Source organism: Suricata suricatta, chromosome 12 (genome assembly GCF_006229205.1).
Source record: "Suricata suricatta isolate VVHF042 chromosome 12, meerkat_22Aug2017_6uvM2_HiC, whole genome shotgun sequence".
NCBI lineage: Eukaryota > Metazoa > Chordata > Mammalia > Carnivora > Herpestidae > Suricata > Suricata suricatta.
The window spans coordinates 83,835-100,599 of NC_043711.1; the positions used below are offsets into that span (position 1 = coordinate 83,835).

Consider the following 16,765-nt stretch of genomic DNA (forward strand, 5'->3'; position numbering starts at 1 on the left):
GGCTCCTTGAGAGCGGGGGCGGGGCCCGTGCGGGGCGGCGGGGGTGGCGGGGGCGCGGAGCCCCGCGGGCGGGAGGAGCGCCTGCTGCTCGCCCTGCCGGAAATCAGCCCCTGCAGGCGCCGCGCCCACCAGGCACCCCCTTACCCGAGCCGGCGCACCTGGGCGCCTCGAACACTTCCGGGAACTTGGGGCACTTGGAATGGTTTCAGCTTCTGAGCGGGGAGACTCTCCCCATTTCTTTTTCTCTCTGACTGAGCCTCCATTCCTGACTTCTCAACTTTTCAAAGGGTTCCAACCCTAACGCACCCACCACTGGACAGGGCTGTGTTTGCTGGCTTCTGCGTCAGAGGCCAGTGAGGGGCTGCCCCCCGGGCCACCCCCAGGCCTCAGCAGGGGCACATGGGACCAGGGTGGGGCCGCTGCGTTCCCCCCATTGTCCCTGCCCCGCCGCAAGCCCCACTCCGCGGTGCCCACCTCATCTCAGGGATGCCCTCCTCCGCATTTTTCTCCAGAACCCTCTCCAGCTGCTCAAGGGCCTCCTCGGGGGCCCCGGGGCCAGGCAGTTCTTCCCCGGTCACCTCCTCTGGGAGGGTCTCCTCTTCTTGGTCTTCAAATCTCAGTTCGTCCTCATCCAGGTGTGCGGTGTCCTTGGTCACTGCGCCCTGCACCCCCACGGCGTCCCTGGCCTGTCCCCAGTCTGGCCTGCCTTGGGCCCCCGAGCTGCGGTGGCTGTGGAACAGACTCTGCCGGTGGTCCTCCATGCGCCGGCCCTCCCCAGTCCTACAGCCTCGCCCCCCAGTACTCAAGTGTGTCTGTGGTTGGGGTCACCCGGCAACAGGAGAATGGCCTGCCCACGTTCTCAGGGTCCACGTTCCATTCCCAACAAGTCTGCCCCTCCCCCGGGGGCTCTCCCACGAGGTTGTGGAGGGGGCAGGCTTACCCCTGGACTTAGCTCCTCCCTGTCTCTTCCTGGTCGAACCAGGAGTAGTACCTGACCCCAGCCTACATTTCCTCTTAGTCAGAGGTCCCATTTGTGCTCAGTTCAAGGAGCCAGTGCTGGTGGCTGTGCCTTCCCATGGTTGGTTTAGGAATGAGACCTGAGGGGGGATCTGCAAGGGGCTTCTAGGAGTGGTTTCCTCTCTCTTGAAAGGACACGTGAGGAAAAGATCCCATCTCTTCTACTTGACTGTTTTGGGGACTATGTGTGTGTCACTCGTCCTGTGACGGTGAGGCCTGTTCGTCCAAGGACAGTGAGCTGCAAGGTAGGCCTTGGCGGTGGTGCTGAGCCTCGGAACCTGGCAAGCCCGGAGGCGGCTGGGCGTCTAGGCTTCCTGTCACCTGACAGTCAGTTCTCTTAGCTTTGAGTTGTAGCTGGGCTTCCTGGTCCTTGCAGCCAAAAGCACCCTAACTGATACACATTCTTCGAGCCCCAGCATTTCGAGAACTAACTTCAGCTACAGCTGTTGTTCCAAATAGGCTTTCTCACCCATCAGAGCAAAGTGGCTGTTGTGACGATGGAAGTATTCTCACGCACCCGATCTCCAGCTTGGGAGAATTATTTGCAGGCCACCCAAGCAACTGCCCTGCCACGGCTCCTGCCCAGCATGGCTTTCTCTTTCTTTGCTTGGCTGCTTCCTGCTCATTGGATAAGATATAAGTCCAGTGTGGAGCGCCTGGGTGGCTCAGTGGGTTAAGCATATGACTTCGCCTCAGGTCATGATCTTGCATTTCTTGAGTTCAAGCCCTGCATTGGGGTCTCTGCTGATGGTTCAGAGCCTGATGCTACTTCAGATTCTGTGTCTTCCTATCTCTCTTCTCCCCTGCTTGTGCTCCACACCTCACACCACACACAAGTATCAAAATTAAACAAACATTAAAAAAAATTTTAAATAACAAAACTTATTCTTCTTTTTTGGAGAGGGGGATGCATATGACACAGAGAAGAGACAGAGGTATGAGGGGCAGTGGGGGAGGCCGGGACTTTCCTGTGGTGGATGGAGTCCTATTCTGGAGGGTCCACAGTGGGCCCCACGGGGCTCAGATCAAGAGGTCAGCAGGGCTGACTCCTTCTGGAGCCTGCCAAGGAGGGTCCATTCCCTGCTCTTTATGGCTGTAGGCCTGAGGTCCCTACATGGCTGTCATCCGAAGGCAGTCCCAGCTTCCAGAGACACTGCAGCACTGGCCCGGGGCCCTTCCTCCCTCTCTGGCCAGCCAGCAAGGCCTGTCCCTCTCCTGCTTCTTCTCATGTCTCTGGTCTCAGCCGAGAAAGGGCCTCAGTTGCTAAGGACCCACGTGATTAAATAAGGCCCACCTGGATAACCCAGCGCAGGGTGCCCACCTCGAGGTCTGTAGCTTTCATCACATCAGTGCACTCCCTTTTGCTCCCAGCTTCCAGGGATGAGGGTACGGACATCTTTGAGGCTACTGTTTTTCCTGCCACACCTCACACCACACACAAGTATCAACTCTAAATGACTTCAGGATTCGAATGTCAATAAGAAAAATCGTAAATCAAGTGAAAAATAGGAAGAAGACATGAAGAGACATTTCACAGGAAACATGAACAGATGACACTCGGTGTCACAAATAATCAGGGAAATGAAAGGAGAACTAATAAGATTACATTTTACATCCATTCAATTGGCAAAACTTAAGACTGACCGGTAAGATGTTGAAGAGAATGACTTCTTTTATGCACAGTGATTTGGCCTAACTTTGGAGAACGATTTGGCATCAAGTCATGAAGTTGCATGTGGGTGACACCCTCAGGGGTCTCCCCCCGCCCCACCCCCGACCTGGACGGCGGGAGAGCTGACCAGGTCCGGCACTCAGGATGCGGAGAAGTGGAGGGCTGCCCAGGAAGCAGAGGAGGACCGTGCAGGAGCACTCCCAGGCGGAGAGCACTGCCGCGTCCCAGACAGGCATCACAGGCAGAGGGGAAAGAGCGAGCCTGCAGCCACCTGTGCACCCACGAGGCGGCCTGGCGGGGATGGTCCGGAGGATCCGGGCTGGCAGTGACAGTGGGGACCGTAGGGGGCAGGTGGCTGACTCCTTTCCTACTCTGGGGTTTTTAAATGAGCTCATGGGTGATCTTCATGTGAGGAAGCAGTGAGCGCCCCAGCAGGCAGCCAAACAAGAAGTGAGACATAAGACAGGGTCACGCACGGACTAGCAGCGATGGCATCTTAGGAAGGACACAGGACACCTACTCGGATTCCGAACACAGGAGAGGGCGGGGGAACGAGGAAGGAGGAAAGAAATGAAGGGGCGGAGGGACAATCGCCACTGTTCCCTAAAACTCCCACCACCTACTTTTAAATAACTTCGAACTGAGCAGGGCCTGCAGAGAGAAGACAGCCCATACAGCTACTCACTTCAGAATGAGAACCCGCCGCGCCTGCGGGGGCACAAAGCAGGCCAGAGCCCGGTCCGGACCCTGCCTGGACCCCGAGGTGAGGGGGGCGCGCGGGGGCGCGGCCGCCCTTCCTCAGGGAGACGCGGCAGTGACACTGCGTGGCCACCAGAGGTCGCCCCTCTCAAGGGCATGTCGGGCTCCCAGGGAGCCGGGCGGTTGGGGCCGGGGGGGGGGGGGGGGGGGGGGGGGGGGGGGGGGGGGGGGGGGGCCTCTGCACCGGCACCACTCGAGGCCCCGCCCCAGTCTTCAGCGCCCATCAATCACCCTTACATCCGGGAGGAAACTTACTCAGGGAGGCAAAGCCGTTGCGCAAGTCTGCACCGGACTCTGACACACAGCTTTTGGCGCTAGGCTGTCTCAGGTGGTGCCCCCAGCTAGGACCACATTTGCAAAATTCAGTAGTGATAGGAACCTAGAACTTCCTCAGGCTAAAGTAATCTCCTTAAAGACCAGCCACAACTACGCTCTTCCCTCACACGGGAACCTTCTGTGGCTCCCACCTTCTGCAGAGGGACACAGGCTGGTATCTTCAAGGGGCCTGTAACTGGGATACAGGCCCAGAGTTCGGTACCATCATATAAGGTGGTGATAGATCACTCCCCTTTTCCCTGAATTACAGTCCTTCTGGAGGAAAATCAGCTTGCAGCTAACCAAAGTTGGACTTCCTCAGTTTTGTTCATCCTTTTTAACCAAAAGAGAGCAGACCCATCTCGGGGGGGGGGGGGGGGGGGGGTGAGGTAATAAAAGCTGGAATTTAAGAACCTTATTTTGTTCTTACTGCTGTTTGTTTACATACCTTGCTTCTGATTTTGTTCTGTGGTTGGTTTCAGAATAACTTTCTAGAAAAGTTGCAAGAGTTTCCTGAGAACCACCATGGACTTTTCACCCAGACTCACTGACTGTTAACAGACTGACACATTGCTTTGTCATGCTCTGTCATTTTTTTTCCCTGAACATTTGAAGACAGTTGTAAGCATCACGCCCCTTTTCCCCTGAAGACTCAGCATGTTTTTCTAAGAAGGAGGATGTTCTCTTACATAACCACAGCATGGCTCTCAAAATCTGGGTAAAATATAGCATTAATCCAACACTGTCAGCTCATCTAGAATTCTTACCCAAAGTTCACAGACAGTCCTGAAAATGTCCTTTTCCACTATTTTTTGCCCTAGCTCCAGAGTCAGTCAAAGTGAGGCATCACATTTATGAGCCTCTTTGGTACCGCATCCTCCAGGACAATTCTTCACTCTCTTTCATGACCTAAACAATTTTTGAAAGTTTTGGCAAGTTAGGTTACAGTGTCTGGATTTCTCTAATGCATTCTCAGGATCAGTGAGGACATGTGCATTTTGGGGAGAATTCTTAAGCAGGTGCTGTCCAAAGGCATGTGGAGTGGCCAGAGCTCATTGCTGCTGATGCCAGCCTCCGTCCTGTGACTCAGGTGGTCTGTCCAGGTTTCTCCGCAGTAAAGTGCCATGTCTTCCCCTTGAAATTAATAACTAATCTTTTGAGAAATGCTCTAAGACCATGCAAATACTGTTTCCTCTCATCAAACTTTCATCCACCACCTTTACAACTTCTTTATTTTTAAGGAAAGCTGTGCTGGTTTCCCATTTACAGGGATGATACACTCTTTTTGTACAGATTTACTTAGGTAACACAAACGGGTCAAGGTGCTGACTTAAAGAAACTCATCTGGCCATAAGAGTACAGGCGGGTTGGCCAAAGTTATGACAGCGACTCAAGAGTGATAGGGACACAAAAGCTGTGTGCCGTCCTCCAGCTGACCCTCCAGGCCCCTATCCCAAAATTCCTCCTGCTCTGTGGGAACATCTGTCCCCAGACTATGGGCTTCCCAGTGGCAGTTCCCAACACTGGCTTTGGGGCAGTATGAATGGCTCGAGCACAATCTGTATGGGGGGGCGGGCTGCTGGGGCCCCTTTCCGCATAAAACCTGGCATCTGTGACTCTCCCGCAGCTCCTATAACAAATTGCTCCAAAGGCAGTAGTTTAAAACAACATACACTTATTCTCGTATGGTTCTGGGGTCAGAAGTTAACTCACTCTCACTGGGCTAGAGTCAGGGTGTGGGAAGGGAAGGCTCCAGGGGAGAGTCTGTTCCCAGAGATCCAAGAAGCCACACAGAGGATGAGGTAACGATTTAAAGAGGAGCCACATCAAGGAGCCACCACTGCCACCACTGTTAGAGACTGGAGCAGAGGCCACCTGATGGAAGCCGGGACCTCGGCGGGCCTATCCAGAGAGCTGGAGCCACAGAGGTGACACTACCTAAAGTCAGAAGAAAGGGAGAGGGACAGACACCCCACTTCTCCCTTCTCCTCTAGGGTTCCACCAGATCTCCCACTGGTGGAAGTGACAGGGCAGGGGGTTCTCCAAGGTGTTGAATTTTGTCCACAGCACCGAGCAAGGCAGGCGGTGGGGGGAGGGGGCAGAGTGTGGATGGGCCAGTGACCGGCACGCACCGGCACTCCGCCTCACGGGCTCTGCCCTGTTCAAGGGACCCTCAGCGATACTGAAATCCTAAACCCTCTGATGGTGGGAGGGTCTTGTTTTGTTACAATAGTTAGGGGTGCCTGGGTGGCTCAGTCGGTGAGCGGTGAGCGTGTCTGAATCTTGGTCTCAGCTCAGGTATCCATCTCTCAGGGTCACGAGTTCAGGCCCCGTGCTGGGCTTCACACTGAGCATGAAACCTACTTAAAATAATAATAATATTATTATTAAACTTGTCCCCCATGATGCCATATTTTCCAAAACTTTGTGACTATGGGAAATCAATTATACGAGGGCCCTGGTACTTCACCCGCCCTCTACCCATGCCTTTTGTCACATGACTTTGGAGGTCTTCCTCTGATGCAGGCTCTTTTTCTCTGCCCCATGACTGGCTTTGACAGCCACACAGGTTTTGTAGCGAAGCCCAGGAGTGCAGTGCCCTTCCTCCCTCTGAGCGGTTGGACCATGAAGTATCCATCGCATCGCGGAAGGCGTGTTCCAGGGGAGACAGACACAGGCTTCTGACCCTCACAACCCCCACTTCTGAGCTGCAGAGAGCTGTCCGGTCCGGAAGATGCAAGGAGCAGACACATATGATGAGCAAAGCTTCCTTACTCCACCCTCACCGAAGACTAACTGAAGTCCTCCCCAAATGGGAGGGGTAAGTGAGCGGGCAGCGAGTCCACACTGGGGTCCTGGGAAAGGTAGCCCATGAGCCCTACCCACCCACCCTCCACCGAGGTGGTGCCCTCAGGAGGAGACTGGGGTCGGCTGGGACTTGCTTATCTGAGGGGCCCTGGAGGAGGCCGTGTTGCACGTCTCATTAAGGTGTAACAGGGTTTCTCCATTTCGGCACTGGACATTTGGGTTGTTCTCCAGGGGGTGGGGGAGTCCTGGGCACTGTGGGGGCTGCACAGCATCCCTGGCCCCACCTACCTGGTACCAGGAGCACCCCAGATGTGACCCCAGATATGACCACGACATGGCCCCATGCCCCTCACGTGAGGACTGATATGTAGGTGAGACCTGGTGCAGTGAATCTGGCCAGAAGGTGAAGTTCATGCTCTCTGCTCTCATCTGAAATAGAAAAGCATCCTTCACTCACGTTTAACAAGCTTTGACCCTGAAGAAGATGCTTATCTTGGGTTTGATGTCTCTGACCCCAGTGAGGACAGTCTGTCTGTTGTCACAGATGCAACGTGGTTTCACAGCTGACAATGACACAACAGGTCCATGGCTTGTTGAAATGGGAGACTCTTTCTCTCTCACAAGTCTGGGTCTGTGCATCACAGCTCAAGAACGAGGGGAGAGGAGGCTGTGCCCCCGGCCCTGGGTCCTGCGCTTCACTTTTCAGGCTTGAATAGCATCTATCCTCATACACAGCCTGACGGACTTCACAACAGAGCTCCCAAAGCCTCCAGACCCTTCTACCTCCGCTCCCTTCCTTCACGAGAATGACCACTGACCTGCCTTCTATCCTCACACACTACTTTTCTTCATCGGGGGAGCCCTTCGGTGTTCGGGTCCATCTGTGTCTGGCCCGTGAAGCTCAGCATGGCGTTCATGAGACTGCTCTGTGCTCGCGTTGCGGGGCAGGGTTCCACCGACGGAACACCCATTCCACTCACGGTAGGACCTGGGGTGGCTTCCAGGTCCTGCAAAGGCACACCCACTCTTGTTCATATCCCGTTGGCTGGACCTTGGACACACAGCTACACTTACTTGCAAGGGAGCCTGGGAAATGTAGTCTTCTCACACACACACACACACACACACACACACACACTCACTCACTCACTCACTCACTCACAGAGCTAGAGATTCTATTTCAAGAGCATTTAAGGGGCAGGTAGCATTCTCCTTTGCGGATGCCTTCAGCAGCCAGCAACAGAAAATCCTGCCTCAAATGGGCTTAAGCAATAAGGCAACATATTATCTCTCCCCAAAAATGGCTCCCAGACGCTTCCCAGCAAGCCTCCTCACTCAGAATCTCGTGGACTCCTCTCTGCTCTGCTGCTCTGTGATCCTCTGGGTTCTACTACTTTGCACTGTATCCATCCTCACATGGGCACTAGCATGGCTGCAGCCAGTCCAGACATCTTATCATGAAGCTGCCACAGGCAGGCACCGGGCAAGCACCGGAAAAGGCACCGGGCAGGCACAGGGCAGGCACGGGGCAGCAAGGAACCTTTCTGCGGCCAGGCGAACAACAGCCCCAAGGTGTTCTCTTCCAAATCCCCAGCACCTGTGAATATATTATGTTGTGTGACATGGGGGATCAAGGTTGCAGATGGGATCAGGGCTGTGATCAGCTGACCTTGGGGTGGGGAGATTATCCCGGATTATCCGGGTGGGCTCAATGTAATCATAAGGGTCTTGATAAGTGAAAGCAGGAGGTGAAAGAGCTCAAGCGTTGGCAGCATGAGGAATCAGCTCACTTTGCTGAAGGGACACAAGCAGAGAGCAGCACGGCTTCCAGGAGCTCTCCCGCATCTCACTGGCCAGGAAGGGGTTACATGCCCATAAACCAGGCCCCAGCAAAGAAGTAGGACACCAATGAAGATTTATGCCAGCACCAGATAGAATGGGCTTCTCTGAGTCACACAACGGCAAGTGGACACCAAAACACTAGCCAGCCTCTGTCCACAAGGAAGGGGGACGACAGGCAGCATGCATGAGAGGCTGGACCAAGAGGAGGCAGCATCCTGGGCGTGGAGCGATAACGGAGACTCGCAAGGCAGGGGACGGCTTGCAGATGGACACCCTCCATGGAATGGTCTTCACGGAAGACAAGACATCCACCACCTTGCCCAGCCAGGTCTTGGCTAATATCTAAGCCCTGCGGCCTCAGGAATTTGGACTCGACTGGTACTGGTTTGAATCATGTCCCCCAGAAAGACATGCTCAAGTCCCAAAACCCCCTCCACACCAGTGATCTGAGAAGACCAGGAGGAACCTCACTCTGTGTGGTCCCCAAGGCTCCATTAACCCTGACCCAGGTCAAGGACCATCTCCATGCGTGGTAGGGGGTCCTCTCCTGCCCTCCCTGGGCCCTCCTTCCTCAGGCCGCTCCTCAGGATGCTCCTCAGGACGCACAGCCCAGGCTCCTCTGAGCTGTTGCTTGCTGACCCGGCTGCCAGAATCTGTTGCCATGGCAACATGCTTGTTACCAAGGCCCCTCAGTGGGACATCATCGGAGCAGCTGGTGACATTTGAATACGGACAGTGTGTTAGATATGAGTACTGTATTGATGTGAAAGTTCCCAATTGTGATAACCTTGGTGGGTTATAAAAGAGAATTCTGGGTTTTTAGAAAATATGCGGTGATGTGTTATGGGCAAAGGGGCGTTACACCTCCGGTCTTACGTGGTTCATGGACGTGCAGTTCAGTGTACGTAGGTGCTAACATAACAGAGATGTAGACACAGAACGCGACAAAACAGGACGAAATGCAACAACTGGTGACTCTGAACAAAGTCTATGGGAGTTTCTGGTATTAACTTTGAAATTTTCTGCCAATTAGAAATTACAGCAAAATTAAAAGTCATGAAAACAATATCCAAAGTGCAGAGTGCTGGACCCTCCAAGAGACTTGGCTTGACAGGGCCAGATTCTGGATTAACCAGCAGCTGAGGACAAGAAGACTATTGCGGGTTGGGCTGTGTGGCCCCCACACACTTGAGTCCCAACTCCCAGAGCCTGTGACTAAGACCTTCTTTGAAAACAGGGAGTTGGGAAATGAACTTGAAATAAGACAAGGTCATACTGGAGTGAGTGGGCCTAAATCCAGTGACTGGTGGATAAGTGATAAGAAGAGAGAATGAGGACACAGACAGAGGAAAAGGCCAAGGAGGACAGGGCGGAGACAAGAGGAATGTGTGTGCAATCCGAGGGCGCCAGGAGCTGCAGGGACCACCAGCATCTGGGACAGGGGCTTGGAACAGATTCACCCCCTGGGACCCCCAAAAATGCCAGCCCCTGGCAACACCTAGATTTTGGAATTCTGGCCTCCAGAGCTATGAGAGAATGTGTCTCTGCTGTTGAAGCTGCCCAGTGTGTGGCGGTTGGCACAGCGGCCCCGAGGACAACTGCAGAGGGCACCTCAGGCAAGGAGGTGGGGGTGGGGACTCCTTACCTTCCTCAGTCCCACTCAGCCCATTGGGGAGCACTGGATCCAGATCCAGACATAAATACTCACATCCACCTTATGCATACATTGGGCACCTACTCAGTGCACACCGTGGCAAGAGTGGGGATTGGACCATGAGCAAAACTGACAAAAATCTCTGCCCTCCTGGAGCTGACCTCTTAGGAGATTGTCACACTCAAGGGAAGTGAGTTGCAGCATTAGGAGCTCAGAAAGCCAGCAGAGATGCAAGGGGGCCATGGGAGGCTTTACCAGGAAGGGCACTTTGAAGGAGGTGAAGGAAGTGGGGACATGAGGGCATGGCGCACCAGCAGGGGCACAGCCGAAGTCAAGGCCCAGAGGGGAGGTATTGGAGCACAGAGGAACAGTGAGGCCAGACTGGGGTGAGGGGGCTGAAGAGAGGATAAAGGGGACCCCATGACACAGGCGGCTGTGACTTTGCAGGGCTGGCCCACCACCCTGCGTGAGGGTAGACATGTACCAAGCACACACCTGAACTCCCGCCTCCAGGCTCCGCATGAGAGAACACATGCATGAGAAGCTTCCCTGGCTTGCAAAAGGCGTGTGCGCAGGGTGGGCACGTGACGGGGCACTGGACCAGGCCGGCCCCCACAGCCCTCTGTGTGTGCCCTTGTTCACCCATGAGCCTGCCCTTATTACTGTGCGATTAAATAACCGGAGGCACTGAGCGCGTGGTATAACAGCCCTTCCCAGTCAGCTAGAGAGAGCCGGCGTGTGCATGGGAGTGGGGGGCTGCTGTCGCCACTGAAGGTGGAAGGAGGCCTGACCCCTGCACCCCACCTGGCTGACTTCTCAGAAGAAGGCAGCATCTTAGAGTCTTGGTGACTATTCCATGGCTCATTCACGCTGCAAATTTTATTGAGCACCTACTGTGAGCCAAGCACTGGTCTAGGCCTGGAAAGCCAGCAAGGAGGCAGTCCTGGCCGGCCCAGATTGCTGAGAGAAAATGAAGAAGAGCAGGGGGAGAGTGGGAGCAGCATTTTGGCTGGATGGCCAGGGAAAGCCTTTCCTCTGTGAGGGTCCGGTGGAGATCTGGAGAGAGAGCACACCAGGCAGGCAGGCAGAGGGCGGCGCAGCCGCAGAAGCCCCGAAGGAGGCCGGCACGGGGCAGGAATGACCAGGAGGTCCGTGTTGGTTGGAACAGAATGAGCGATGGGGAGGGGGAGACAGGGAGGAGGCTGTGCAGGGCCCCAGGGGAGGCAGGCCCTCCCCCACCCCCCCAAGCCCAGGGGCAGGTACTTTCTCATGCACTCTCACTGACACTTCAGCTTGTGGGGTCGCTTGCCCACCTGAGGACTCACGAGCTGCAAATGGATGAACTCTAGCCCCAAAGCCATCCTATGTCGCCATGGAAGGCGTTGACTAGTTTTGCTTCACCTTGAACCAGGAATTTGTAAAATTTGAGTCTCCTTTGAAGCAGCTTTGCTCTCGGATAACTCTATGACATACGTTACGTGGTCACTGCATATGTTGTGAATGTTTTGCAAGTTTGACTTTGCCACTGCCCCACCCTAGAGCTGACAGCAAGTTTAGTACCTTACTGTACACATCGGGAAACTGAGGGCAGGACAGAGAGTGTTGCCCAGAGCCCTCTGGGGAGATTTTTAGGGAGCCAGGGCTGCCATCCACGATTTGCGTGGCCTCTCTGACTTCCAGGAATAAAGAGGAGGCTCTGTGGCTTGGCTGGGGGAGCTGAAGTACAGTTGGGGACCAAAGGGTGGCCTTATGCAGGGACTCAGGGACCTGGGAGGGAACAGGGAGAGGAGCCCAAGAGCCAGCCAGTGGCTGGCAGGGAGTGGGGAGGAGTGGGGGGAGGGGAAATTAATGTGTCACCACGGCAACCTGAGCTCCCAGGGCCAAGGGCTGGCGCAGACAGTGCCCCGAGGCAGCGGAGGCAGCCGCTGAGCTGGAGGGCAGTGAGCAGGAGGGCAGTCTCTACTCCCGACACACCCACTGCAAACTCTCAGGTTTGGTGATTCTCTAGAAGGGAGTCACAGAACCCACCCAACACACAGGGAAAGCCTATACCGGCGAACAGGACCAAGGGAGATGCACACGGGTGAAGTCCACAGAAACACCCAGGCTGGCCTCCTGCCACATCTTGCCACTCGGATTCAGGAACCCCAGGCCCTACTTTACACCACAGGCATCGGGGGGCGCCTGGGGGGCTCAGTTGGTTGAGCGTCCAACTTCAGCTCAGGTCATGATCTCACAGTTCGTGGGTTTGAGCCCTACATCAGACTCTGTGCTGACAGCTAGCTCAGAGCCTGGAGCCTGTCTTCAGATTTTGTATCTCCCTCTCTCTCTTACCCTCCCTTGCTCGCGCTGTCTTTCTCTGTGTTTCAAAAATAAATAAAAAGATAAAAAAAATGAATAAACCACAGGAATCAGCTCTGCCACAGATCCCTCCCAGCGCCTTCTGGGCAAGCTCTAATGCCCTGCCCAGCAGCGGCTCTTACCCGACCCAGGTTTGGGCTCACACCATTCCCCCAGCCCCCACAGCACAGGGCGGAGCACAGAGTACTTGGAGGAAACTGAATCACAGAGAAGGGCTGACTTGTGGAAATTCGGGCCTTCCAGGCAGGAAGGGAGTGTCCTGGGGGGGGTCCTGCCTCCTGAGAAGGAGCCTGAGAGGATGTGGAAAGGCAGCATACCTGAGGCGAAAGGCCTGGGGTCTGCACCCAGCCCTGGTTGGAATTGCCTTCCTGACACCTGCCATCTGGGTTGACCTCCCTGTGCCTCAGTTTCCCCATGTGTGAGTAGGGTCAGCAGACTCTCCGTAAGGATTCAATAGGCCATCCTTCTCACCCATTACCAGCTTAATAGATGGCCCCTGCGCGGTACTCATACATTCGAATCCCTGGAGGAGCGGCACGTCTCCAACGGACCGGTATGGGAAGGGGGGAAGCAGCCCCTGCGGGCCCTCCCGGAGGCAGAGGCCGGAGCGGGAGCGGGGCAGGGGAGCCGCAGCTTGGGGAGGGGGGCGTGCAAACGCGGACCCTGTTTATTGAAGTCTTTTTCTCCGCTGGCAGCCCCTGCCTCCCCGCTGCGGAGAAGCAGAGGAGAAAAGGAAAAGCTTAATTAAATCCAACCCGGGAGGGAGGGCAGCTGGAGGGAGGGAGGCCCCTCCCCGGGAGGCCAAGGGAGTGCCTGGCCTCGGTGGGTCTGAAGGTAGCCTATAATTATCACCCTAATGTGATTATATTAATTAATCATCGCAAAATTGTGCCTGCTTCCGCGGAGCGCGCTTTGCATCAAGCCCTGCCCACAAAGGCGCCGGGGCCTCATCACAGCCCAAGCGTTGGGCTGAGTCGGAGACCCAGATGTGCCACGAGCCACGTGACTCGCCCGAGGCCACACTGCCTGCCTGGAGGAAAATCGGAGTGGAGCGGTCCCCTTAAGCTCCTCCTTGATCAGGGTTCGGATCTCCAGGCGCAGAAAAGCGCGGTGTCGGGGAGGTGGGAGGCCGGCAGCACACGCAGAGCACGGGTTCACAGCCTGGTGCGGGGCCGCAGTGCGGGTATGGGCACAGGGTGGGTCTCCAAGGCCAGGAGAGGGGGCCATGCGCAGCCATGGAAGGTTTCGGAGCAGAGGTAGCCGGTGAAGGCAGGGGGCAGCCTGGGGTGGGGTGGGGACCTATGGTGGACCCCATACCCAGGCCCCTTCCCTCCACCTCTGGAAGGTCCCTGCTGCCCCAGTGACCGTCTCCTGTTTCAGATTCTGCCCCTTCTGCCAAGCCCTCCTTGGTTAATGCCACCTTTCCCAATGCAGTGGGACGTGCAGATCCCAGGCCTTCCCGGGCTGCCTGCCTTCTTTCCCATGTTGGACTAGGACACCTCTGGTCAGTGCTGTTTCTACTTCACCACACTAAAGACTTGCTGTATTGGTGTTCTTTCACTACAAATGGGAAAACAAACTAACAAGTAAATAAATATCAAGCTAGTTTAAAGAAAGAAGGAACTTTATTGGCCTCTCAACGGAAATGGTATGTAGTTAGGACTTCAGGCATAGTCAGATCCAGGTACCCAAACGGTCACCAGGCATCTGACTCCTCATCTCTGGGCTCTGTTGCCAACGGTACCAGCTCCAGTCAGAGACAGGGGCACCATTTTGTTTTGTTTTGTTTAATTTTTTTTAATGCTTTTTATTTATTTTTGAGAGACAGAGAGAGACAAAGAGAGCAGGGGAGGGTCAGAGAGAGAGGGAGACACAGAATCCGAAGCAGGCTCCAGACTCTGAGCTAGCAGTCAGCACAGAACCCAATGCGGGGCTCAAACCCACGAACCATGAGATCATGACCTGAGCCAAAGCTGGACGCTTAACCGACTCAGCCACCCAGGCACGCCTAGGGGCACCATTTTGTGATCTGCCCCCTGCGAGTGGCAGCCCTGGGTGTCCGTGGCTCTCCTGGGTGTAGGGCCACTCAGTGTGGCAGCCAGGCTGGAGGGAGAAAGGACTCACACCTCCCCTAGTTGCACCCAGGGCTGAGCGCTGGGTGCAAACAAGACCAGTCCCATCAGACCACCATCACAGGCATGTATGACACAATCAAGGATATAAAGGGGGATCTGACCTCACTGGGGACGGGCTGCCTGAGAAAGAGAAAGCGGCTTGATACCTAAAGGCAGAGTGAGAACACATGGCCCGGGGTGTTCCCAGCGAGGAGCCAGCACTTGGATGGGAGGCAGAAGCCTTGTCCAACTGATGGTCCTCTCTGGGCACGTCCTTTTGAATGTCCTGAGGCACATGTACACTCACTACATAGCGACACAGGCACGCTTGCACACATGTGCATGCACAGAGCCCATGCAGGAGCACATACCTGCTAACACACACACACATCCATGTGCTTGTGCAGTTACACCTGCACTGTGTCCTGTGTTCATAAACAGAACTGCAAACAACCTACATGGCCACCCCACACACACAGTGAACGTGTGCACAGACGCCCACACACGCATAGCACACACCTGCACACACACAGCGAACATGTGCACAGATGCCTACGCACACACAGACTCCGCACGCACGCACACACACAGTGGCTCATGGGGAAGAGGCAAGAAGGCGCCTGGTTGCCCCGGGAACACCTCCTGGGGCCCGACCATGCCCATGCCCGACCAGGCCTCATCAATGCAGCTAGTCTGTTAGCTGGCAGCCAGGGGAGGGCTGCTCAGGACCTCAACTCTGCACAGAGGCACCTGGTGACTTCATGATGAGCCTGACAGTCTGGGCCCCAGGAGGGTAAGAGGAGAGAAAGGAGCCAGGCCTGGGGTCAGACCAGGAGACAGGGCTCTGAACTGGGGGACATGTGGGGGGGACACAACTCAGTCCTGGGACCTGTGTGGGGCACAGGAGACCCACAGCCTCCTCAAGAATCCCAGAAAAAACCAGCTCTGGTGTGGGGGTCCTAGTGGACCCCAGCTCTAGGCCAGCAGTTGGGGGGATCCAGCCCAATCCTTGATCATGGTCCCGTCCTACCGCATATGGGTTCAAAGCCAGCTCCTTTCTGTGCTGCCTCTGTTCCCTTGTCTCCTCTGCTGTGAAGTGGGTGCACACAGAGGAGGCCAGAGGGGGAAAAAACAGCAAATAACTAGGCATACCCAGGGTGCGGGAGCTGCACACAGTAGGGCCACATCCTGATCCTCCCGTCTGGGTCCTGGGTTCTCCATGTGGGACCTGGAGCTCCCTGGCAGGGACGTGGTGGCCTTGTGAACTCAGTTAACCCCCCCTTCAGGCAGAAGGACTGAACATTCGGATGTGTTTGCTCTTCCCAAAGCCCACCAGCCTGGAGGGGCAGCCCAGTCCCACCAGCTCTACATGGAGGACACTGGCTGCTCCAGGTGGCGGTGGCAGGAAAGCACTCCCAGGGCTCCCGAGGGTTCTCCTAGAACCCACGCATCTTCCGGACTGTGGTTCAGACGTCCCTCCCTCCCAGCTCTGCCCCCTAGGCTGCTCGCAGCGATTCTGTCCTGGTCCCCGGCCCCGAGCTTGGCTCAGCAACGCCAGGAAAGGCTTGTCTTTCCGACTTTGCCTCATCCACCTCCCACCCCAGAACTGGTGTTGGGAAGGAAGCACAACAAGTCAGCGAAGCAAGTCAGCTGGAGCAAGTCTGGAGTAAATGGAGCCCACGTCGGCCAAGTTCCTAAACCCCCTGGGACTGAGGGGTCTCGTGCGCCTGACCTGCTCTCCCCCTCATGATGCCCCCGCATTCTGTGACGGGGCCCCCCGAGTGTCTCCCAGGCCACCTCCTATCATGCCTTCACGGACAAGCGTTCTCCACATCTCTTACCGACTCAGCCCTTCCACTGAAGAACACAGAGAGGTGAGGCTGGGGAGCCCAAGCTAAAAAAAAAACCGGTGGCCAAGGTATCAGCAGTTCTTTGGGTGAGAGTAAAGGTGGGGTGAGGGGTGGGTGGAATGCTCACCCTCTGTTGCCGGCTCCCAGGTTCCCCAGCAGCCCTGCAGGAGTGCAGACATGGGGTCAGGCTGTGGCTTTCCAGTTATTCAGCAGTCACCAGGCAGGCACCTCTTGGGTGCCCAGCATGGTTTTGGACCCACAGACACCACTCACCAAGATGAACCTGTCCCAATGCTGTGTGAGCCGAGGTTGGATGTAGGACATACTGAGAAAAGCTCCCTTCCCCAGCTGAGAGGACGGGGAAGGCTTCCTG

At 55.7% G+C, this 16,765-nt stretch overlaps 1 protein-coding gene across 7 annotated transcripts in view; it reads right to left on the minus strand.

Moving 5' to 3' along the window:
* Positions 1 to 805, minus strand: part of THEG (theg spermatid protein) — a 12,910-nt gene extending 12,105 nt beyond the window's left edge. For all 7 annotated transcript variants that reach the window (XM_029917220.1, XM_029917221.1, XM_029917217.1 and 4 more), the window contains exon 1: positions 475 to 805. In XM_029917220.1, coding sequence (XP_029773080.1) covers positions 475 to 761 — 287 coding nt within the window. In that variant the 5' untranslated portion in view covers positions 762 to 805. The remainder of the gene's footprint in view (positions 1 to 474) is intronic.
* Positions 806 to 16,765: the final 15,960 nt, after the last annotated feature.